General features: G+C 35.2%; 1 protein-coding gene across 2 annotated transcripts in view; it reads left to right on the forward strand.

Moving 5' to 3' along the window:
- Positions 1-25,318, forward strand: part of SMCHD1 (structural maintenance of chromosomes flexible hinge domain containing 1) — a 150,458-nt gene that overhangs the window by 64,069 nt on the left and 61,071 nt on the right. For both annotated transcript variants that reach the window (XM_050767418.1, XM_050767419.1), the window contains 10 exons: positions 3,245-3,389; positions 5,616-5,712; positions 7,172-7,244; positions 9,176-9,315; positions 9,998-10,132; positions 12,994-13,221; positions 19,101-19,249; positions 20,137-20,225; positions 21,365-21,483; positions 24,409-24,576. In XM_050767418.1, coding sequence (XP_050623375.1) covers positions 3,245-3,389; positions 5,616-5,712; positions 7,172-7,244; positions 9,176-9,315; positions 9,998-10,132; positions 12,994-13,221; positions 19,101-19,249; positions 20,137-20,225; positions 21,365-21,483; positions 24,409-24,576 — 1,343 coding nt within the window. The remainder of the gene's footprint in view (positions 1-3,244; positions 3,390-5,615; positions 5,713-7,171; positions 7,245-9,175; positions 9,316-9,997; positions 10,133-12,993; positions 13,222-19,100; positions 19,250-20,136; positions 20,226-21,364; positions 21,484-24,408; positions 24,577-25,318) is intronic.

Consider the following 25,318-nt stretch of genomic DNA (forward strand, 5'->3'; position numbering starts at 1 on the left):
TCTCCCCTCTCCCCTCTTCTTTCTTTCATTTTCAATGGGATCTTACACTTGCCCGGGCTGGAGTGCAGTGGCACGATGTCAGCTCACTGCAACCTCTGCCTGCCAGGTTAAAGCGATTCTCCTTGCCTCAACCTCCCAAGTAGCTGGGATTACAGGTGTCCACCACCACACCTGGCTAAGTTTTTTGTATTTTTAGTAGAGATGGTGTTTCACTATGTTGGCCAGGCTGGTCTCGAACTCCTGACCTCATGATCCGCCCTCCTTGGCCTCCCAAAGTGTTCGGGTTACAGGCATGAGCCATCACCTCTGGCCTCTTGTCTTTTTAGGAGATGGTGTCTTGCTCTGTTGCCTAGGCTGGAGTGCAGTGGTGTGATTGCAGCTCACTGCACCTAATTTTTTTTTTTTTTTTTTTGGAGATGGAGTTTTGCTCTTGTTGCCCAGGCTGGAGGGCTGGAGTGCAATGGTGTGATCTCGGCTTACTGCAACCTCCGACTCCCAGGTTCAAGTGGATCTTCTGCCTCAGCCTCCCAAGTAGCTGGGATTACAGGCATGCGCCACCATGCCCAGCTAATTTTGTATTTTTAGTAGAGATGGGGTTTTTTCATGTTGGTGAGGCTGGTCTTGAACTTCTGACCTCAGGTGATCCACCGGCCTCGGCCTCCCAAAGTGCTGGGATTACAGATGTTAGCCACCGCACCTGGCCCTAATTTTTAAAAAACATTTTTTTGTAGAGACAGGGTCTCGCTATGTTATGTTGCCCATTCTGGCCTCAGACACCTAACCTCAAGCCATCTTCCTGCCTCGGCCTTCTAAAGTGCTGGGATTACAGGCTTGAGCCATTGTGCCCAGCCTGTTCTTTTTTTCTAAAACATCTAATGTTAAGATGTTGGATTTCAGGATTGGTATATTATTTTTGTTTTCCCTACTTGCCATCTCTTGGTTTTGTTTTACTACCGTATTGGAGATTTTCTTAACAGCTTGATGTTCTATGCTATTTTTTCCTTTTTGCTACCATTTTTAGTTTCTAAAATCTCTTTTAAAATAATCTTGTTAAACAATTCCTTAAGCATTCTCTTCCTACTTCATGAATTTAGTATCTTTATTCTTTGAGGATATTAATAATAGTGGGTTTTTTTTTTATAGCATTTTTCCTGATTCATAGTTTGTTTCCTCCATGTTGCTTTTTTTCCTTCTTGTCTTTATTAGATATTCTCTTATATAATTAGTGATTTGCTTACATTGAAGAATAGGGCACTTAAAAACTTAAATTTCCTTGGGGGAAGTTATGATACGAGAATTTTTAGGTCTTGTCTCTTTGGCTGTTTCCATTCCCCAGAGTGGAGCCTTTCAGTCACCTGCTAAAAGGGTAAAGACGTAGCTGCCAGCATTTTGGGAACCAAGCTGGGAAAGACCATTTGTGTGTGTTTGTGGGAGTCCTCACATTTAGTATATAATTTTCCACTTGATTTTCCTATTTTCAATAAACACTTTCCTATTTTCAATGACACTTTTAAATTTAATTAATTATATTTTAAAATACAGACAGAGTCTCACTATGTCACCCATGCTGGTCTTGAACTCCTGGGCTCAAGTTATCCTGCTTTCTTGGCCTCCCAAAGTGCTGAGGTTATAGGTTTGAGCCACCACGCCTGATCAGTGACACTTTTAGTAGTGGTGTGTCTCTCACTTCTGGACCTTTTCTTCTTTCCCTAAAGAATTAACCTTCCATCTTTTGCTGGGGATGAGGAGGGTCGTTGACTAGCCCATGCGTTGAAGGATGGGGATCTGCGAAACTGTTTCTCAAACTGACTTCAGCTAACCTTGTTTTATTTCAGTTTCACTACAACTTTCTACAGCCATCCCTGAGACTTTTGGGCATCTGATAACTGTGAATCAGATTCGGTCTCTGCTTGCTTTGTTGTTTGAATATTTGATGTTCTTAGGTCTTTCTGCTAAGTCAGTTACACTTACTCATATGTCTTTGGCTTTCCAATTCTATTACTCTCATCTTTTTTCTTGTTTACTGCTTTTATAGAGTCATTGTTACAGGGTTTTTGGAGAGAACTGATCTAAATCTAAGTAGCTGTGATATCAAGAAGGACCACCTTGGAGTGGTTTTCTTTTTTTTTAATGTTTTAGGAGACTTTTTAATACATAAATCTCTGTTCTTTTAACACCTGTGGAACATATATTCATAAGATGGGTTTGCTGTAGTTTAAGCAGTTTCCTGTTGATGAATCATGTTGATTGTTTCCAAGTTTTTGGCTATTAGAAACCGTAGTGCTATTTGGTAAAAAAAAATTATGCTGCTTTCTGTACATATGTTAGAATCTCCTTAGGGTGATACCAAGAAGTGGACATCCCAAAAGGCTATGCCAAGAAGTACCTTCACTTCTCACTATGAGAGTTCCAGTTGACTGCATGCTCATTCCTGGCTGAACTATATATTTATTTAGCATAGTTGGTGGTGAAACTGCTTCTCTAATTTTTAGATTGTGTACCTCTTCTAGCCATTATTGGACATTGTATGCTATCTATGAATGCTTGTTAATTTACTATACCCATTTTAATAGTTTAAAGCTGTGGTTCTCAAATTTGAGTTTGTATCAGATTCACCCGAAAAGAAACACAGCTTGCTGAATTTCACCGAGTTTCTGATTCAGCAGGTTTGAGGTGGGCCCTAGAATTTGCATTTCTAATAAGTTCTCAGGGGATGCTAAAACTTCAAGACTAGAGACCACACTTTGAGAACAGCTGATTTATAGGAGGGTTTCATGAAGTCTGAATTTTCCTTGTTACACATGTTGCAAATATTTTCTCGTGTGGAGCTTCTATTTAACTTCATCATATATATCATTTTATAACTATTGAATATCGTGTTTTGCCTTTAAAAAAAGGTACAACAGCTGGGCATGGTGGCTCACGCCTGGGGAGGCAGGTGGGTAGCTTGAGTTCAGGAGTTCAAGACCAGTGGGCAACATGATGAGACCCTGTTGCTACAAAAAATACAAAAATTAGCCAGGTGTAGTGGTACACACCTGTAGTCCCAGCTACTCAGGAGGTTTTTCCCAAGTGGATTGTCTGCATAATATATAATTTTTGTGCTGATTTTAAAATGTTATTTTTAGTATAGTCTAAAATAGATTTCTAAAATTTCTCATATAGAAATGGATCTGTTTTTGACCCCCAATGGATTTTCTCACCAATGTACTTGCTTTTCATTTCATTTTTGTTTTTGTTGAAGAGGGTAAGCCAGAGAAATTTTCTTGTGTTCTTCTGGATCATCTTTGTCGTGTTGGAGTTCCATTTAATATCCCTCTGGAGTTTCAGGATGAATTTGGTCATACCAGTCAACTAGTAACTGATATTCAGCCAGTTCTTGAAGCAAGGTAATTTGAAGGATCAATATATATTTGTCCTTTCATATTTGCTAAGCATTCGCTCTTTTTTTCAGCTTAATTTTTTTTTGTGTGTAAGGTGTTCAACTTTAGTATTATTTAAAATATTAGTGAATTATATTATATCTGAGTAATTTAGCTCCAAGCTATCCTCTGTAACTAGTGTCATATATAAATTGCTTCACTGAAGTTTATATTTTGACTGAATTTATTGCTGAAATTAAGGTGTTTATGTCTTACTCCATGTTCTTTTGCAAGTATGATATAATGTCTCAATTCATTATTTGAAATACTTCATTCTGTGTCTTCTGTCATCACTGTTTTCTCTTTTAGGGTTCTTAGTTATTGGATGTTGGACCTTCTGTACTGAATCCCCAATTTTTTTAAAAAATGTCCTCAATCTTTTTGTGTTTCTGTTTTACTTTCTGATAAATGTTCTCAACCTTGTGCTTACTACCTTTCCATTGAGTTTTTCCTTTCTGCTAATGTATTTTTAGTTGCCATGAGTTCTTTTTGGTTCTCTGAAATTTTTTGAAGACCCTCTTTTTGTTTTATGAATATAGTACCGTTTTCACTGATAAAACAAATGGGTTTTTGTTTTTTTTTTTTTTTTAAGTTTTCTTTTGCCTATATAGATACTCTGTTGTCTCCAACTTAGTCGATTGCTTGTTCTTGGTCTCTAGAGATATCTGGTTATTGGTCGTCTGCTTGTAAATGAGTAGGAGACTGGAATGCAGGTGAAAGAGTGTGGAGAGGCTGTTGTCTGTGAGCTCCACTGTGGGATGATCTGTCTGGAGTACATTGTTGGGGGAAATCCTGTTAGTATTTTTAGGTCTTGGGCTGGGCAGTTTCCTCAAAGAAGAATCTTCAGTCTTTTGCCTGGAGCGGGGAATAGTTTGGTTCCTAATCAAAGAACAGGGCTGGGGTGGGAATTGGGGAGGAGAGGTCTCAGTATCCATATGCATTCGTTCCAGATTACCTCTTCTTTTTAGTATTTCATTTTCATCCTCAACTTACCTCGTGTCCGTGGTTCAGAGATCTTCTGTTTTAACCTTTTCAGAGATTTATCTTTCACTCATCTGCCAGAGGCAGAGACGAGAGATCTGGAGATCTGAGATCTAAACTTTTCATCAGTCTTTTTGCTTGTTTGTTTAAACCTTTTCCTTTTGCCAATTCTTAACAGTACCTGGGCACTCTATGAGAGAGGTTGGTTTCTAGCTTTTTCTATTTCTGTTTTGTGATTCAGCTTTTTGGAGACTGCTGATACTTGCCACTTGTCTGTCCTGTTTTCTAGCAGATAAGTTTGGTTGCCCTGTCTCTGCTTCCTTTCTGTTTTTTCTTTATTTTTTCCTTTAATAATAAAATAAATCCCTTTACTGTCATATTAGTGGGATTTTAAGAGACAGTGAAAGTAGGTGTATATGTTTAATGTGCCATCTTTCCCAGGGGATTTATTTTATCTTGTGTGCCACATTACATCTTTTTTCAAATGAGCTTTACAGTTTATTCTGAAAATACCTGTAAACACTTAAATTCCATTCCTCAGAAAAATTAGGCTTTTCTCCAGCATGGTATATTTTTTACTTTTTTCCCCTTTACCTTTGACAAAGTAAAATTTTGCCACTGCAGAGGTCTACATCTGGTCAAATCTGATGAAATTAGCTTTGGAATCAGCTTTAGGAACCATATTACTCATGGAAGTAGATTAGGTGATCTCGCCGGTTTATGTCCTCATAAGCCTGTCTGTTATTATTTGGACTTTTATCTAAATTGCCATTCGTTTTAATAATAGATGCCCATAAGTCTCTAAAATCCCACTGGTGAAATATTTGAAAGAATTCATGTTAAATGCTGAGGACATCCTTAAACCTGGCTTCTTTGGATATTTCCTTTTCTTAGGCTTGTATACATGGTCTAGCATTAGATTAGGTACTACGTTGTATCTTTACTAATTCAATACGTGCTATTTTAATTTTACATTATACCTATTGTATCATTTTCAGTGTTTAACCCATTGGCATCACTTATTAATACTTGGTGGATCAGTTTTCTTTGTAAAAGAAATCCATTGGAATTTTTTTCTGTTTAGTTCTTTATATATAAAAAATATTTTATTAGAAAAATAGACATGGCAATGTTACATAGGAAAGCAAAAACACATTTGCAGCTTACTTGTAGGCAATTGAGGGGAGTTAAAAAATAATTTTTTTTCCCCAGTGGTTTATCTTTACATTATGAAGAAATAACCAAAGGACCAAATTGTGTAATTCGAGGTGTTACAGCTAAGGGCCCTGTAAACTCTTGTCAAGGCAAGGTAAGCATTATGTATAGATCCTATGATACTTGTTAAGTATTTATTTCATATGGTAAGAATGAAATTGTAAATGAAAAGTGGAATGACCTATTTTTAAAAAACAGATGATAGTAATTGGGTTTTTAGGAATTTATCAGCATTATGCCACCTGACTTATCAGTTACATCTGTAAGAAAAATTGGCACATTTCCTACTATTGTTGGTTAAACATGAATTAAATATTTTTCATCTGTCCCCATTATCGCTATTTCAGTTCTTTCACATTCAAAGTCATTTTTTTGGCGGTTGTCCAGGACTATGCCGTTTTGGTTTTTTTTTTCTCTGTCTCTCCTACTGTTTCTGTCCACTTTTGAATATTTTTCTTAGAACAAAAATGACAATTAGAAATATGGGAAACTTCAGCTCACATCTTTAAACATATCACTTTGATATTTAGATAAAAGGAAGTGTTTGGTGAGAGATACAGTTAAGGAAGGAATCCTATGCATAGTTTGTTGGTCTAAAAAAAAAAACAGGGAAGCTAAAGATAGAAACTCTAATAAAGTAACTTTTCAATTAGGTCTATACAGCAGCTAATAGACTTAACTGACTAAAAGGAACACTGTAGCTATTTTTTTTTTTCAGTGTATCATTACTTTAAATATTTAAATATTTTCCCTATCACTGTGATGTTTAAAACAGCGCATGTGTATTTTTTTCAAGTACTGTATACTGCTTTGTATAATCAAGTCAACAATTGAGTTCTTGATTCTTTCTGAATTCAGATTTTTCTGGAAAAAGAACTTGAAATTCACAGAAAATTTGACTTTAGTAAGATAAACTTACTAAAAATTCCTAGATTATAAAAACCTTTTTATTTTGAAATAACTTTAGAGGAAATAACTTACAAAGGAGTTCGAAGATAGTATAGAGAGGTTGCATGTAGAAAGTTCTTCCTGTTAATGTCTGACAGAACTTTATATATTTATCCACACATCGACAAAATACTACTAACAAAACTGTGGACTTTTTTTATGGTCTCCAGTTAATTTATTTTTCTGCTCCAGGATCCAATATAGAGTACCACATTGCATTTCAAAATTTTGTGATTTTTGTTTCTACTTTACTATTTCATATGTTTTATAATATCTATCTTGATTATGATAATTATTCAGAGGTTATGCCTTTTGAGAATAAAAATTTAAGAGAAAAATTGATCCTAAAATGATATTCCTATTTTGGAAAAGTAGGTTCTACCATAATTCTGTTCATTTCACTGTCTATAAGGAAGCAATATTGATCAATTTTTTTCCTCTAAGATTTCTGACTCCATATATGATAATTTTAGTAAGTATAAAATTGGTAAGTAATTTCTACAATGGTATGAAAATAAAACCAAAATATAAATCAGAATTGATGTGATAAACTACTTAAGTTTGTATTTAGGACTGGGTTTAATTTTTACTGGTTTTTTCAACAGAATTATAATCTGAAGGTTACTCTGCCGGGCTTAAAAGAAGACTCACAGATTTTGAAAATGAAATTACTACCTGGTAATATTATTTCAAGAAATATTCATAATTATTTAAAATAATATTCTTATGTTAAAGTATAATGCTATAAAGTTAGAGATTTTTGGGCTTTTAGTAGTGGTATAAATCTTGAAAATAACATTTAAATGTCAAACCGTAGCACTAACAGAAATGACCAGTTTTTAAAAAGGAAAACATTTAGGAAGATGTTATTGACATTCTAAATATAACATTGGGAGAAAAGTTTGGGTATTGAAAATGTTTTGGGGAACTATTTCTTGGAATATATCTATTAGGCTTTATTAGAGATGGGTCTGTTCTTTACATTTTGTTTATACAACTGTTTCATATTTTAAGAAAAAATTTTAATGTTATTTTTATTAAGTTAATAACTTGAGAAAATGAAGTTGCATTAAAGTTACATGGGATAGAATATGCTGGGTAATTTGAGAGGCAGTCTATAGTAGAGGTTCTAAGTGCATTCTGGAGTCAGCCCTGCTGGGTTAGTGTCTAGGTAAACTCGTTCTATGCCTCAATTTCTTCTTGTGTAAAATGAGATAATATCTACTCCCTTGGGGTTGTTAGGAGTATTAAATGAGTTACTACAGGTAGTCCTTGCCTTGCACAGTTCTGTAGTACTCAATGGAGGACACAGTTCCAATATGCAAGAGTTTTCATTAACACCTACTGTACCAAGTAAGAACTGCCTGCACCTGTAAAACACAGCAGTGTTTAGCATGTTAGTTTTAGCTCTGATATGAACAATACCACAATCATATCTGTGTGCATATGTGATCTTGTTACTGGTTGTAGGTAAAAAGAAACATATCAGCTATTTGCTTTCACAAATTCAAGTTGTTTGACATTTTCCTCCAGTGTGAATTGTTAAAGAATTTAGGTAGGTCCATTGGTGGAAGTACAAGAAAAAAATCATACGTATCAACAAACATTCATTTATTTTAGAGGTTAGATTATTAAATAATAAGTATGGATTTGAGTAGTATATTTCTCAGTAGCTAGATAGTTCTATTTGAGGGGTATATAGGAAGTATCATGGTATAGTGATAAAAGTCAAGGAGTTTCAAATTACAAATCAGGATTTAAACCTATGTTTGCTACTTACTAGCCTGGTGACCTGGAAGAAATACTTAATTTATCTGAATCCCAGTTTCCTTCCCTGTAAAATGGGGATGATAATAGTAATATCTTCATTAAGATTATTGTGACGTTTATGTAAAAATAATCCTTAATAAAACTTAGCACAATACTTCATATATAGTAAATAAATGAATATTAACTAATATTAGTACAAAGTATAATAAATATTTTCAGTAATTCTCTCCATGTACTTGTGTTATCAGTATGTAGCATTAATTGAATTTTAAAATATCAGTGTTTATGGAACAAATCAGACTGGCTTACTGCACAAATATAAGCCTACTTTTCTTAATCTTAGAGGAAATTTGTGATGTTAATTGCTTATGACGTCAGAGGTAGTGGACAATCTAACAAGTGAATGACCTGATCATGTCATTACAAGAACTAATTCTTAGAATGTCTAAAACATATAGTTACTTGTGCTGGAAAAATCATCATGTAAAATTGTTAAATAGTTTTAATAAGCCGTTATTTTTCTTTTTGAATACCTTTTCCCCAGTATCTTTTAAAGATTTTAGGTGATTTCTAATGTGAATTATCACTGTATCGTACCTTGTGGAATAAAACTTAGCCTAGACACCAAGCATTTTATACAGTTGAGATAAGTCTTGTCATGTATTGAATCTATGCATTTTGGGATGAAACCGATTAAACGTGGACATTGCCTGTATTTTTCTTTCTTGGCAATATTTATAAAATATTGAGTCTTTAATGCTAAAGTTGTTTCTTTTGCTATTTCAGTACTTCAGTCTTTGAAACCTGAATATGTATTTCATTGTATAATTTACTGTTAGGTCAGCCTCGTCGATTGAAAGTGAAACCTGATTCCGAAATTTTAGTTATAGAAAATGGAACAGCTTTCCCATTTCAGGTGGAAGTTTTAGATGAATCAGACAACATAACAGCACAACCAAAATTGATTGTTCATTGTAAGGTAAGCTTATTGGAAGATACTTCGATTATTTTGAGTCCCTTATAGTAAGTGGCAGTGACTATTTTAGCCACTTAATAGTAAATCTTACATAGGATTTAAGTCTGAAATGATTATTCCATGGAGGGATTTGTGGGATCTTATTGCCAATAGCTTTTTTTTTTTTAATCATTCCTAAACCAATAAAGATGCCACCTGTGCCCAGTTTCATAAATTCGTGGATGAAGGTTTACTCACCTCTCCTTCCTTGACTCCATCCCTCTCATTTTATATGAATTATACATTAATAGAAAGACAAAAATGTCTTTCAAGATTGGGAATGGGCTGCTCTGCCTGTGGAATAGCCTTTATTCCTTTATTTTAGGGGGAAAAAAAATTGGGAATGATGCTTAAATGAAGGTAGGTAAAAGACCACAGAAAGAAAAGGAAAATCCAGTTAAGTAAAAAAGAAAAGGATTGTGATTGAGGAGGTTGGTTTTCCTTCCAAAACAGATAAATTTTACATAGTACAGTAGAAAATTACTGTTTTTGTTCAGTATTCAAGAGTTTTAGTGACTTTTACTTAGAATTTTCTTATTCATTGCCAGAAATAGTAGCTCTAGTGAATTATTTGAAACTTTGAACAATTATGGAATAATCAAATACATTTGATAGGGTCTTACATTATTTTGCATCCTTCAAATAGTTTTCAGGTGCTCCAAACCTTCCAGTCTATGTTGTAGATTGCAGTAGTTCCGGAACCAGTATTTTAACAGGATCTGCAATTCAAGTTCAGAATATTAAAAAAGACCAGATGCTTAAAGCAAGAATTGAAATACCTGTAAGTTATTATTGTTTCTCATTGATACTGTATTGAGTCTTCATACAAATAGTCTTCAACTGCTTAATAACATGTTTTGCAAAATTGTTAACTTCTAAAATGAGGTATTTGTGGTTCTTTCAGCCAAAGCAAAGCAAAGGCAATATGAAATGCTATAATGACTATTTTAACATTTGTGTCAAATATTAGTAATTGTCTTGATTTTTACAGTGTCTTTATTATAGTGTCTGAAACTATTACTGATTTATATTTCCCTAAAATATTTTTCTTCTATTAAAATACATAATTTTATTCTTTTGCTTTTTTTTTTTTTTTTTTTTTAAGAGTTAGGGTCTCATTCTGTTGTCTAGGTTGGAGTGCAGTGGCACAATCATGACTTACTGACTGCAGCCTCCAACTCCTAAGCTCTAGTGATCCTCTCACCTCAGCCTCCCAAGTAACTGGGACTACAGACAAGGACCAATGCACCTGATTATTTATTTATTATTTATTTTTTGAGAAAGAGGGTCTTGCTGTGTTGCTCAGTCTGATCTCAAATTCCTGGCAACAGACAGTCTTCCCACCTTGGCCTCCCAAAGTGCTGAAGTTACAGGCGTGCACCACTGTGCCTAGCCCTTTTGCTTTTTATGGTTCTCATTTGTTTTAGAAAGTTTGGTAAATATCTCCATTTAAACCACCACAGAAGAACATATAAACCTTTAATTTGTGTATATAATTTTCTATACACACATAGCTTTTTATTTGTATTTTTACACAAAGGGATTTCTTTTTTTTGTTTGTTTTTTTGAGACGGAGTCTCACTCTGTCTCCCAGGCTGGAGTGCAGTGGCGCAATCTCGGCTCACTGCAAGCTCCCGCTCCCGGGTTCACGCCGTTTTCCTGCCTCAGCCTCCCAAGTAGCTGGGACTACAGGCACCCGCCATTACGCCCAGATAATTTTTTGTATTTTTAGTAGAGATGGGGTTTCACCGTGTTAGCCAGGATGGTCTTGATCTCCTGACCTCATAATCCACCCGCCTCGGCCTCCCAAAGTGCTGAGATTACAGGTGTGAGCCACTGCGCCTGGCCCACAAAGGGATTTCTATATCATGTGCCAGTAGGATACTTTTTATTGGCGATGCATCATGGCTGATAGCGAAGCCAGCATGGAGGCAGAAGCTGTAAACAGTCTAAGGTTGTGGAGTGGGATAACAAATACTTAAGTAAAACTTCTAAGGTTGCTGAGTACAGATACTTAAGTAAAATACTTAAATGTGATTTCTTAGTAATTGATAATGGTGATAGATAATCTAACTGGTTGATTAACTTATACTTTCCTACTAATTATACATCAGTTATTAACATAGCTTGAACCTCAAATGGATACAAGATGTCTTTTACTTTTTGAATTAGAATGAGGTGACTCTTCATTCCAGTTCTTTTTAAGCTGGTTATATTTGATAACCTTAAAGTATTTTTTATGCATTTTCTTTATGCAATAATATGGGCAACATACTTTTGAGCACACTTTCTTGCAAAAGATGACTATGAATTAGGGAGGAATCTGGACTTGGAGGCAAGAGCAGCAGGCATTAGGACTTACGTAAATACTACAGACCAATCAGCAGAAGACCAAGAATTCAGGTCAATTAAAACGAATGCCAACAGAAATCCTCTAATATGCAGTTAGAAAATGTTATCCAATGGCAGTAACTGAGTTTAGGAGTAAAGCAAATAAGATACAACAGAAGATGGTTGTGTGCCTGACATTCTGTGAGGTAGGAATTTTTAATATCACTCACATGGATAGTCTTCCATAAGTTAAATGGCTACAACTGGATGAGGAAGGAGACATGAGTTAGGTAAGATTATAAAGGTATTTTATGTTTAAACTTGTTTTAAATTTAGTGTATGCTGTTGAATAGACTAACTAGATTATGAAATAATAATGTAATATTTTAATTTTGTGTGCCTAAAATCAATTTATATAGCATAATCTAGGTCTTTTCTTTGATCTATAGAACACTGGTGTGCCAATAATAAATTGTAAATATGCCGATACATTGACCAGTTGTCTTTAGGGCGTCTAGAGTCCTTCTTTGGCTATAAACAACCTTGATCACTTACCCCAATGTGTTATGAATTGAAAAAATACTGAAAGCTTAATGTAATCTATTATCATTAAATAATATATTTTATGGAGTCTCTGATTTTGTAGAAAGTTCTTAATTTCTTACATCTTTATTCTTATTCATAAATACTAACAGAGTATGAACATAATTAAAATTTCACAAGTTGGCAATACTTTTAAAGAAACTTGGAAATAAGAGGAAGGGACCGGGTGTAGTGGCTGATGCCTGTAATCCCAGCACTTTGGAAGACCAAGGCCAGTGGATCACCTGAGGTCAAGAGTTTGAGACCAGTCTGGCCAACATGGTGAAACCCGTCTCTGCTGAAAATACAAAAATTAGCTGTGCGTGGTGGTGGTCGCCTGTAATCCCAGCTACTCTGGAGGCTGAGGCAGGAGAGTGGTTTGAACCCAGAAGGCAGAGGTTGCAGTGAGCCAAGATCGCGCCACTGCCCTCCAGCTGGGAGGCAAAGCAAGACTCTGTCTCAAAAATAAAAATAAAAAAATAAAAAAGAGGAAGGGAATCCTTTTAGTCCAAATATAATTGTTTTTGTTTCAAGAATGTGGCCACTGTCGTTTATAACCTGATGGTATAACATACGGAATTATTAATAGTACAATGCCATCTTAATGACAAAACCTGTGAGTATAACAATGTATGAGATGGTCTTCCCTAATATTGAAAGTACATTCTTCAGGAGTGTAAGATTTCAGTACAGATATCACTCAGTGTTTGTGTTTTCTTCTCTTCCTAGAGTTGTAAAGATGTGGCACCTGTGGAGAAGACTATTAAGTTACTTCCCAGTAGCCATGTTGCAAGACTACAAATATTCAGTGTGGAAGGACAAAAGGCAATTCAGATCAAACATCAGGATGAGGTTAATTGGATAGCAGGTGATATTATGCGTAATCTTATTTTTCAAATGTATGATGAAGGAGAAAGAGAAATCAATATAACATCCGCTTTAGCAGAAAAAATTAAAGTAAGTATCTCTAACAGATTGGTTATTTGTAAGAACTTTTTAAATTTTATGTTTGTAAGACTTTGAACAAGCCGTTTTGTGGGTAGTCTCTAAAAAAGTTGTCACAGAAAAATTATACTATCATTTCAAATTCTAAGAAGAATAAGCTTTTTTCATGGAGTAGGTTGAAATGCGAATGATTCATGTGTGACAAAATTATACTTAGAAAAAAATGATTTTGACATTTAAAAATCTAGGTTTTGGCATTTTGTTTAGTTGTGCTCTTCCTGACTAGCTGTTTTTCTGCAATCGCAGTTAACATCACCACCTTGATAAAGCTAGCAATAAATTGGTAGCAGTTTTGAAAGCACTAAACAAAAGATCTGTTAAAGGCAAGCAGTGAAACAGTGTTGTTAACTACAGAGCCTTGATTTGGCCATTTAAATTACTGAAATTGGTATACCACTCTAAAAATATCCTTAGAAAAGAGTTTTGTTGGTCCTCATGAACCTGCTGTCATCTAAATATAACATTTGTACCTTGATAGGGTTGAATCTACATGTTGAAACTTAATACCTCACTGAACAAGGACCCAAATCAAAATGTTAAGAGTCTTATTACATAAAGTAGACAGCTTTTTCGCATTCCCTTTATGGTTGACTGAAATAATAGTGGACAGTCTATGCTTGCTTCTTTCAAAGTTCAGTTTGTTCTTCTATAATGAGACACATGCATTCTTCAAAATCACTCTGCTGTGCAAAATTGTGCAATAAAAAAATCACAGGACTTATGAGGGAAAATGTAAACTAGAGGCACAATACTCAAACTTTCTCAGTAACCCATTAAGAGAACCTAATAAAATAGTGGCAAAAACAATAATGATAATACGTGTTAAATGTTAAGAACTACATAAATACTATAATAATATGGCAGTTTACCTAGCTTAATGAAGTCTTAGGAATGATTGCAGCTTTTGAGTTACTGTAAAGTGGTGGAAGGAAGGTTGTCTGAAAGTGAGGGGAAGTTGTTTTAACAGTCTGTGGATGAGCATGGCTCATTAACACATAGTCAACTGAGGTGACTGATAGGTGTTTGAGGTGCAACATTTTTTGTGTTCCCACTTGGTTGGTTCAGCTGCGCAGTTTTCTGTGTTGACCTAGTTTTTTCAAAGATGAAATCGTACCTAAGCAAAAGTAAAATTTGCCTTATGCTTAAATTGTTTACTGATAATTGTATTGGAACAAATTTGCATTTTCAAAGTAAACATGATTGTATTGGAACAAATTTGCATTTTCAAAGTAAGCATTGTAACAGAACTTACTGTACTTTTTTCCCCTTGACGTCTATGGAGATAAAATTCCCAAGTGTGGAAAAAGAATTTACCAAAATTCCAGGCTTTTTGAGGTAGTTAGAAATAAGCATTCCTCCATGTCTGGAGAGCTGACATTCATAGACTCTTAGTAAGGAGTCCCAGTTAACCAAATTTTTGGAGAGTTAACATTGTTTGGCAATTGCTCTTTCAGACTGGTATACACCATACCCATCCTGTGTTTCCAAACATAAGATCTGGTAATTCAAAAGGATTATTTAGCATGGGTTCAACTGACAAGAGTTTTAAAATCTTATTTGGAACAATGCTTGTTCTAGCCAGCTTTTTTCCCCTTCGTAATGAGGGAAGAGAGAATTGAGATAGAAATAATTCTGATTCCGCTTGGAAAGGAGGTAACCATTTTATCTCTATAAGCAGATTTGAAGGTAAGTAGTGGTTTAATAGTGGTGCCAGGGATGTGGCTTCTGAGCTATTTCCTTCTTTCTCACAATCATGCTTCCACTTCCTTGTTTCTTAAGAAGTTTAAGAAAAACATTGAGTGGAGAGCCTCTCCCTGTCATACCTTCTCTAAGGTTGTTGCCTGCATTTGACACATTGTGCCTCTAATTTGGTAATTATGTATGTCTATGCACTTCTTCATTGACAGTAAAAGATAGTGAATACTCCTTTTTTCTTAAGTTGAATGTACAGCCTTTACAGTGGTTTTGTGGTGTTGAGAGAATTAAGCCAAGATAGAGGGAATTCAGCCTGAACTGAGCTGGGGAATCTGTTCAGAGGGGTACACAGCCAGGGTGAGTGAGGAAAGCCTTTTATCTTTTTTGTGGAACTCCTTCTTATTTTCCTTTTTTTTTTTTTAATACAATAAAGAACAGAGACTACAGATGGTTTTAAAAGATAAAAAGGTAACTGAAAACATTAGAGCAGCATGAACTAGGAAACAGAATATTAGTGATTTTCATTAAAAAGTTAATTTACCACGGGCCAGGCGCGGTGGCTCACGCCTGTAATCCCAACACTTTGAGAGGCCGAGGCAGGTGAATCACGAGGTTGAGAGTTCACAACCAGCCTGGCCAAGATGGTGAAACCCCATCTCTACTAAAAAAAATACAAAAATTAGCCAGGTGTGGTGGCGGGCACCTGTAATCCCAGCTACTCAGGAGGTTGAGAGAGAGAATTGCTTGAATCCGAGAGTCAGAGGTTGCATGAGCTGAGATCGCGCCACTGCACTCCAGCCTGGGCGACAGAGCGAGACTCGTCTCAAAAAAAAAAAAGTTAATTCACCACAATCAAGTAGGCTTTATTTTTGAGATTCAAGGTTGGTTCAACATACACAAATAAATAAGTGTGATTTGCCACATAAGCAAAATTAAAACCATATGATTTAATATGGTTTCAATAGATGCAGAAAATGCTTTTGATAAAATCCAACATCCCTTAGTGATAAAAGCCATCACTAGATACTGAAGAATACACCTCAAGATAATGAGAGCCATCCATGACAAACCCACAGCCAACATCATACCAAACAGGCAAAAGCTGGAACCATTCCCCTTGAGAACTGGAACAAGACAAGGATGCCTGCTCTTACCAATTCTATTCAACATAGTACTGGAAGTTCTACCCAGAGCAATCAGGCAAGAGAAAAATAAAAGGTATCCAAATAGGAAAATAAGTCAAACTGTCTCTTCGTTGTGGAGGTGATTCTATACCTAGAAAACACCAAAGACTCTGCCAAAAACCTCCTGGAGCTGATAAACAACTTCAGTAGGGTTTCAGAATGCAAAATTAGTGTACAAAGCTAGTAGCATTTCTGTATATCAGTAACTTTTAAGCTGAAAGCCAAATCAGTCCCATTTATGGTAGCCACAAAAAATGCAAAATGCCTAGGAATACATCTAGCCAAGGAAGTGAAAGATCTCTACAAGGAGAACTGCAACACTACTGAAAGAAATCGTAGATAATACCCACAAGAAGGGAAAAACATTTCATGCTCATGAGTCAGAAGAACTAGTATGATTCAAGTGACCATACCGCCCAAAGGAATCTACAGATTCAGTGTTGTTCGTATCAAACTACTGTCATTTTTCACAGAATTGGAAAAAAGCTATTATAAATTTCGTATGGAACTAAAAAAGGGCTCAAAGCAATCCTAAGCAAAAATAACAAAATGAGAGGCATCACACTACCCGTCTTCAAACTGTACTACAGAGCTACAGTAACCAAAACAGCATGCTACTGGTACAAAAACAAATACATAGACCAACGGAGGAGGTTGGAGAACCCAGAAATAAACCTGTACACATAGAGCTATCTGATCTTTGACAAAGGTGACAATAACAAGCAATGGGAAAGGACTCCCTATTCAAAAAATTGTGCCGGGATAACTGGCTAGCCATATGCAGAAGAATGAAACCGGATCCCTACCTTTTGCCTTATACAAAAATTAACTCAAGGTGGATTAAAGACTTAAATATAAGATTTCAAACCATAAAAATTCTAGAAGAAAACCTAGGAAATAGCCATTCTGGACGTCGGCCCTGATGAAGAATTTATGACCAAGTCCCCAAAAGCAGTTACAACACAAACAAAAGTTGACAAGTGGGCCCTAATCAAACTAAAGAGCTGCACAGCAAAAGAAACTACCAACAGAGTAAACAGACAGACTACAGAATGGGAAAAAATATTAACAAGCTATATATTCTAAAAAGGTCTAATATCCAGAATCTATAAGGAACTTTAACAAGCAAAAAACAACCCCATTTAAAAAATGGGCAAAGGATATGAACAGATAACTTGTTAAGAGAATACATACATGTGGGTCAGCAAATATATGAAAAAAATGCTCAACATCATAATCAGAGAGAAATGCAAATCAAAAGCAATGAGATACCATCTCACACCAGTCAGAATGACTATATTTAAAAATAGCAGACATCAAAAAATAACAATGTTGGCAAGGTTGTGGAGAAGAAGGAATACTTATGCACTGTTGGTGCGACTGTAAATTAGTTCAGCCACTGTGGAGAGCAGTTTGGAGATTTCTCAACCTTAAATAGAACTACCATTTGAACCAGTGATACCATTACTATATATATACCCAAAGGAAAAGATACCATTTCACCAAATATACATGCAGTCTCTGTTTATCTCAGCACTATTCACAACAACAAAGACATAGGTGCCTATCAGTAGTGGACTGGATAAAGAAAATAAGGATAAAGAAAATACACCACAGAATACTACACAGCCATAAAAAAGAACAAAATCATGTCCTTTGCAGCAACATGGATGCAGCTGGAGGCCATTATCTTAAGTGAATTAATACAGGAACAGGAACCCAAATACTGAATGGTCTCATAAGTGGGAGCTAAACGTTAAATACCCATGGAAAATATAGGAACAGTAGACACTGGAGATTCCAAAAGAGGGGAGGGTAGTAGAGGAGCAAGGGTTGAAAAACTACCTATTGGGTACTATGCTCATTACCTGGGCGATGGGATAACTCATAGACCAAACCTCAGCAACATGCAATTTACCCATGTAACAAACCTGTATATGTACCCACTGAACCTAAAAGTAGAGGAAAAATAAAGTGTAAATTAGAATTTTTTTTAAAAAAAAAGATTGTTAGTGATTTTAAGGCCAGGTATGGTGGCTCACACATGTAATCCTAGCACTTTGGAAGGCTGAGGTGGGAGCATTGTTGGAGGCTAGGAGTTTAAGACCAGCATGGGCAACATAGTGAGACCCCTTCTTAACAAAAACTTAGGCAGACCTGGTGGTGCATGCCTGTAGTCTCAGGTACTCAGGAGACTGGGGCAGGAGCATTGCTTGAGCCCAGCAATTGGAGGCTCCAGTGAGCTGTGATCATGCCATTGCACTCCAACCTGGGCTACAGAGCGAGACCTTGTCTATAAAATCTAAAAGTAAAAATAGAATATGAGTGATTTTAAAATCAACTACAGAAGTCTAAATAAAAGTAGAGAGAAAGTTGAGGTCAGAATTCTTAAATAGAAAGTATTGGAAGTTTAAAAGTAAGGACAGAGTAGAGCAAACAACTTGAAAAAGTATGGATTAAATGACAAAATATGGAATGTAAGAGGTGTAAATTAATACAGAACTGAAAGCACCCAAGAAGAGATTAAGGCCAAAGTATGTCCAGAAAGTTAAATAAAACTTTTTTTTTCTCACCTTGCTGAGTAAGAATAAGTAGGATTCTTTTCAAAAAATAATTGAATATGGCTTTTCAGAATTACATGATCTGATTTATATGTTACTTTTAAACGATAATGGCCACAGTGATACTTTTCTGGCAAAGCACTAAAGAAATGACTTAAGAATTTTTATTTTGTCTCACTAAAAAATAGGGCAACATTAACAACAGAGACAAAGAGGATGCCTCTGTATCATAGTAGTATATGAACCACACCATTTCTGACCATAAAGAGACTTTTTTCTTGGAGGTGAAGAAGATGGATTATAATGTAGTTATAAGAGTAAGAGAAGTGGCAGTAGGAGAACATTAGACAGACTAAGCTTTATTATTCTTAAATATATCATTTTCTTCTAGGTTAATTGGACTCCTGAGATTAACAAAGAGCACTTGCTACAGGGTCTTCTTCCTGATGTGCAAGTACCAACATCTGTAAAAGATATGCGCTATTGCCAGGTTTCTTTCCAAGATGATCATGTGTCTTTGGAAAGTGCATTTACAGTAAGGTTTGTGGACTCATTATATTTTGCAGCCTGTGGCAACAAAATACTTTCCTCCATTGCACATATATGAAAGTTGTTTTTAATGTAAAAATACTACAGTTTCAATGAAATATGATAGATTGTCTTTGGAATAAAGTATCATTGGTGATAGCGATTAATTTTTATTATCACTATAACCTTGCACTGAATTGACCTTCTAGTATCTGGAACCTTTATTAAAGGAAAGTTTAGTGCCAGCAACAGTGAAAACACCTGCAAAATGACAAAGACATGAAAAATTCATAAGATACAGTGTGATCAGTCAGTGTTGTTCAGAAGGAAAAATTCTTTCATTGCTTAGTGAGAATTTTTAAAGCTGAGAGTCCCACCAGAGTTAATATGTAGAACTTATATTGAAGGGACAGAATTAAGTGAATGTGTAAAAGAAACCTTTTACACTGGTCTATCAATTTCTTGGCCACCTCTTTTCCAATAACCTCTTGGACTTTAATTCTTCTACCCATTTCTATACTTTTCCCAACACTTAGGATAGTTCTGTTTTTGAGATAGAATTTTCAAATGTGCTGCATTCTGACCGTGATGACATCACTCAGTGAGTTATTAACTCGTCTGTTTTCTTGTCATAATTTCCTCTTAATCCAGCATTAATACTGTGACTTAACATGTCTGTAAGTTTTTGGTCCGTATTCTCTACTAGCTTTGCAAAGTATCTTTTTCCTATTTTCTTTTGGGTTAATAGCAGATTATATAAATTAAACAGTTATTTGAAGGGGTGTTATTATATTTGAGTTATTGGATATGAACATTATATATGTGTTATTCTGTAGCATGTTGGAACTACTTCAATTAATGCTCTAACTAAAGACTTCTAACTTGTTAAACAATTTCAGACCACTTCCTGATGAACCTAAACATCTAAAATGTGAGATGAAAGGAGGAAAAACCGTACAGATTGGCCAAGAGCTTCAAGGAGAAGTAGGTTAGTATGGCTTGCTTTAAAAACAACAAAAAAACAGATGTTTCCTTCTATGGATGTTTTAGATACATAATCTGAAAGGAAAGCTTTTGGGTTCATATAATGTTATTGGTTTAAAATCTATTGTCAGACAAGATTGAAGTATTTTCATTACGTTTGCCCAGGCTGACATAGCTTTGAAATCAGTGTGACAAACATATTTTGTTGAAAAAAATCTTGCCTTTTGTTAGAAGTAATAATATTACTAATTAGAAGTTAATAAGAAAAGTATAAAATAAGCTTGGCATGGTACACATGCCTGTGGTCCCAGCTACCCAGGAGGCTGAGGCGAGAGGATTGCCTGAACCAAGGGGTTTCAGGCCAGCCTGGACAAAATAGTGATACTATACTCCTAAAAAAATTCTTTTTAAGTTCTGGGGTACATGTACAGAACGTGCAGGTTTGTTACGTAGGTATACACGTGCCATGGTGGTTTGCGGCACCCATCAACCCGTCATCTACATTAGGTATTTCTCTTAAGTGCTATCCCTCCCCTAGCCCCTACTCCCCGACAGGCCCTGCTGTGTAATGTTCGCCTCCCCGTGTCCATGTGTTCTCATTGTTCAACTCGCACTTAAGAGTGAGAACATGCGGTGTTTGGTTTTCTGTTGCTGTGTTAGTTTGCTGAGAATGATGGTTTCCAGCTTCATCCATGTCCCTGCAAAGAATATGAACTCATCATTTTTTAAGGCTGCATAGTATTCCATGGTGTATTTGTGCCACATTTTCTTTATCCAGCCTGTCATTGATGGGCATTTGGATTAAAAAATTCTTTTTTAAACATGAAAGTATAACGTACATGTATGAATGGATTCCTATGTATTTTTTCTTATGTCTAGAAAATTACATTAAAATATTATCTTCAGATTTTCATGGTAAAAAAAATCTGATTAACATTAGCATCGTGTTAAATGTAGTTGAAAATATACTTATGTAAATCTTTATTTTATACTGAATTTAAAAAATGAGTATAATTGTTTTATTACCAAAAATTAGTAAGAGAACAAAGAGTAAGTTTCTAAGCATGTTTTTATAAAGTATATTGTAGATATTTATATCTTCTATTAAAAGATAATACTAAAATAAAACTTCCCCTTTTTTAGTTATAATAATTACGGATCAGTACGGAAATCAGATTCAAGCATTTTCACCAAGTTCTTTATCTTCTTTGTCAATTGCTGGGGTTGGACTTGATAGCTCAAATTTGAAAACAACCTTTCAGGTATGGTTACTTTCTATACCATGTTGGTTTGATTCATTCTATTGTTATATGTGTAACAAAAAGTTTGGGAAAAACTAGTATAACAAAAAAGTTTGATTTTAGTTTTTAAATTGAAAAGTCATAAAAGGCACTTAAAAATCTTATAATGAAAAAGTTTGAACATACGCAGAAATAAACATAGAATGGGTATTTCTTGTGTTCCCATCATCTTCAACAGTCATCATTCTCCCCATACCATATCATTTTGAAGCAAATTCCAGACATCATACCATTTTATCCATAAAGATTGTGGTGTATAGATTTTTTTTGATAGCTTTTCATAGCAGCTATTTAAATAAAATTTCTTGGTGTTTAAACCCTGTATTAACAGGATGCCGAGAGAAAAAATCATTATAAAGGTTTGCAACTGTGCACTTAATTCAGGTTAGCTTAAAAAATAAAAACTCTGGTGGAATTCTTTCAGTTTAAAACAAACAAGCATGCTGTAGTCTGCTTGGAGAGGTAGAGACAGCTTTAGCGAAAAGGACATGGTGGAGTTGGGTCTTAAGGAACCTGCCAGTCCACAGTGGGTGAGAGAGAAGATCTCTCAGGTCAAAGGGAAGTTAAATTCATTTAGATCATTGAATGCTTTTTTAAACTTTTCCTCTTTGAGTCTCTATTACACTTTTTCTTAACAGGGGCAGTCACAAAAATAACTTCCATGTTTCCCTTCTAACTAGCATTTCTGTCTCCAGTAATCTGTTCTGCTCTTTTCTAATGTTGAGAGCATCATTTTCACTACTGAGGAACTTTGAATATTTTGTTCCCTCCACAATGATAAAATGTGCTCTTTGACTTTTAGGTTCTTCCATTTTCTAGCTTCACGCTACAGGTAGATGAAATCAGAAAATAAATGTGCTCCTGTGGTTATGAATAAACAATCCCTGCTTCCTATCATTCTGTGCACAGGCTCCTAATTGTTCCTAAATTATAACCCATCTTCCTACATCTTCAGTTATTCTACTAGATCCGTCCCACCAGCATGTAAACATGCTGGAATGTCACTCATCTTAAACAAAAGGAAAAATCCCTCTAGAAAAACCAGCAAAGCTTCATTTGGCTCTGTATTCCTGTCCATCTACTGCCCTCCTCCATTTTATAGTAAAACTCCTTGGAAGAGTTGTATGTTTTCACATCCTTTTCTGTCATTCTGTAGCAAGCCACTTTCATCATGTTTTTCTGCTCTGTTCTACCTGACCAAATCCAGGGGTCAATTTTCAGTTCTCATGCTACCCATTAGACCTATCAGCGTGTTACATTCTACTGCATTTGAAATCAATTGCCTTAGTATGGCCTGTAATACCTACAGTATTCCACCCTACCATAATCTCACCCCTTTCTCTCTCCATAGCTCTTTACTCTCCAGCCAAGTGGACTTTTTTTCTACTTCTGTTGTTCTGTAATTGATGTATACCATCTTGGCCCATTTTCAGAATTGTATATTTAATTCTGTTTGTACCCATCTACAATTTGTAAATGCAATTTCATTTTCAAGATTTGAAATAAAACCAGAACAACTTCCAACATGACTTTAAAAAAGAAATCACCCCTTCAGAAAGGCTTTTGGTTCAGAAGGGCTATCAAATTTGGAACCCTAAGATAGACTTTACATATTTTGAACTTCAGTACATTTTACTAAGGAATATCTATTTAATTTGTTTTCTGAATATTGAAAAATTCTTCTGTGCTTATTGAGCTTTTAGGAGAAATTAATTTTGATTATTTTGCAGTGACTTTTTACATAAAATATTCTGTTCTACAGATCATCGAGAACATAAAACATGAAGTTTTCTCTCTGATTTATTTATTTATTTTTTTTGAGACAGGATCTCACTCTTTTGCCCGGGCTGGAGCGCAGTGCAATGTTGTGAATATGGCTCACTGTAGCTTCGACCTCCTGGGTTCAAGTGATCCCACCAGAGCCTCCCAACTAGCTGGGACTATAGACGCTTGCCACTTCACCTCGCTAATCTTAAAATTTTTTGTAGAGATGGGGTCTTACTCTGTTGCCCAGGCTGGTCGTGAACTCCTGGGCTCAAGGGATCCTTCCGCCTAGGCCTTGTAAAGTGCTGGGATTATATAGTCAGGAGCCACTGTGCCTGGCCTGATTTTAAAATTTTGATGAAATATTGTTACAGCAGCCCAGAAACAAAAGCAAAATTTTGATGAGGCAGATTTGTACCTAGTAGAAATTTAAGATGACTGAATCTTCAAGGGTCACCGTTAAAATATGAATACTATAGCACTCATGCCAGTGTGGAATCATTCAGTCATATTGCAGAGATTATAGGCTAGTTTCATTGATTCTCATTAATATGACATGTTAGGCATTGTTCTAAGTAATAGAGATTGAGTAGTGACAAATCAAAGCTCCTGCCCTTGTGGAAATCATCTTGTCATGGAGAGGACATGCAATAGATGAGAAATAAGAGGTAAGAAAAATGAAGTAAGGAAGGGGATAGATAGTATGCCAATAAGTAAGGTGATCAGGGAAGAGCCTCTTATTAAGGTTTCATATACAAAAATCTAAAGAAAAACAATGTGTATATCTGGTAAGTAATGTTGCAAACAGAGGGAAAAAAAAGTATAAAAGCTGTTCAGGTAGCAGAAAGGAGAAAGTACAAGGAAGAGGGAAATTAAGAAAAGATAAAGAGACATAGCCAGAACCTTTTGGATCCCCTACCCCTTGAAAGAAGAAATTCAATCTCTCCTCTCTTGAAAATAAAATTTATGACATGCCATTATTGCATAGGTACAATTTATTTTCTGTCCTTTTACCAAGAAACACATCTGTATGCCCATGGGTTAATGACAAAACATTTTATTTTGTTTTTCTGAAAACTAAGTGATATCCCCTGTCTTTCTCAATGTACTTTTCCTCACTAGGAAAACACACAGAGTATAAGTGTAAGAGGCATCAAATTTATTCCAGGTCCTCCTGGAAATAAGGATCTTTGTTTTACTTGGCATGAGTTTTCTGACTTTATTCGAGTGCAACTAATTTCTGGACCTCCTGCTAAACTTCTTCTTATAGACTGGCCAGAACTGAAGGAGGTAAGTCACTTCATGTCTTCACTGAAAGAATTTAATATTACATGGCCTATTACTTTCAGATTGTCAGTGGATCAGAACAGATATATTTTGTTGCTGAAGTAACAACTAACAGTTAACAGTAAAAATAACAAAAGAGCAAGGTAATGTGAGTCTTAATACTTTGCTATTTGATTCATCATTGTGTCCTCATTTGTTAAAAATGAGTGTAATAATTCAGATCTTAAAAACTACAGAGAATTTCAAACATGCATAAAAATAAAAAGAATAGTGTAGCGAACTCCCACGTGCCAGTTACCTAGTTTCTACAGTTACTTATTTTTGCCAATTTTGTTCTTTGTTCTCTTATACTAATCTAATAACTTTTTGTTGGAGTTTTAAAAAGCATATCTCAGACATCAAGTCATACCCATAAAAACTTCATTATGACTTCCTATGCAAGTACTTAAATTTTAAACACTAATTTTGTAAATGTCTGCCAAATCCTTTGATTTTTTTTTTTTTAACTGAAATTTTAGAATTCTAATTTGATGGACAAAAATTGTACATATTTATTGTGTACAACATATTTTGAAATATATATACATTGTGGAATGGGTAAATCAAGCTAATTAACACACATATTACTTCACATTTTTTTGTGGTGAAAACATTTGAAATCTATTCTCTTAGCAATTTTGAAGAATACAATATACTATTAACTATAATCATCATCATACAATTGATCTTTTGAACTTAATACCCC

The sequence above is a fragment of the Macaca thibetana genome, chromosome 18 (genome assembly GCF_024542745.1).
Source record: "Macaca thibetana thibetana isolate TM-01 chromosome 18, ASM2454274v1, whole genome shotgun sequence".
NCBI lineage: Eukaryota > Metazoa > Chordata > Mammalia > Primates > Cercopithecidae > Macaca > Macaca thibetana.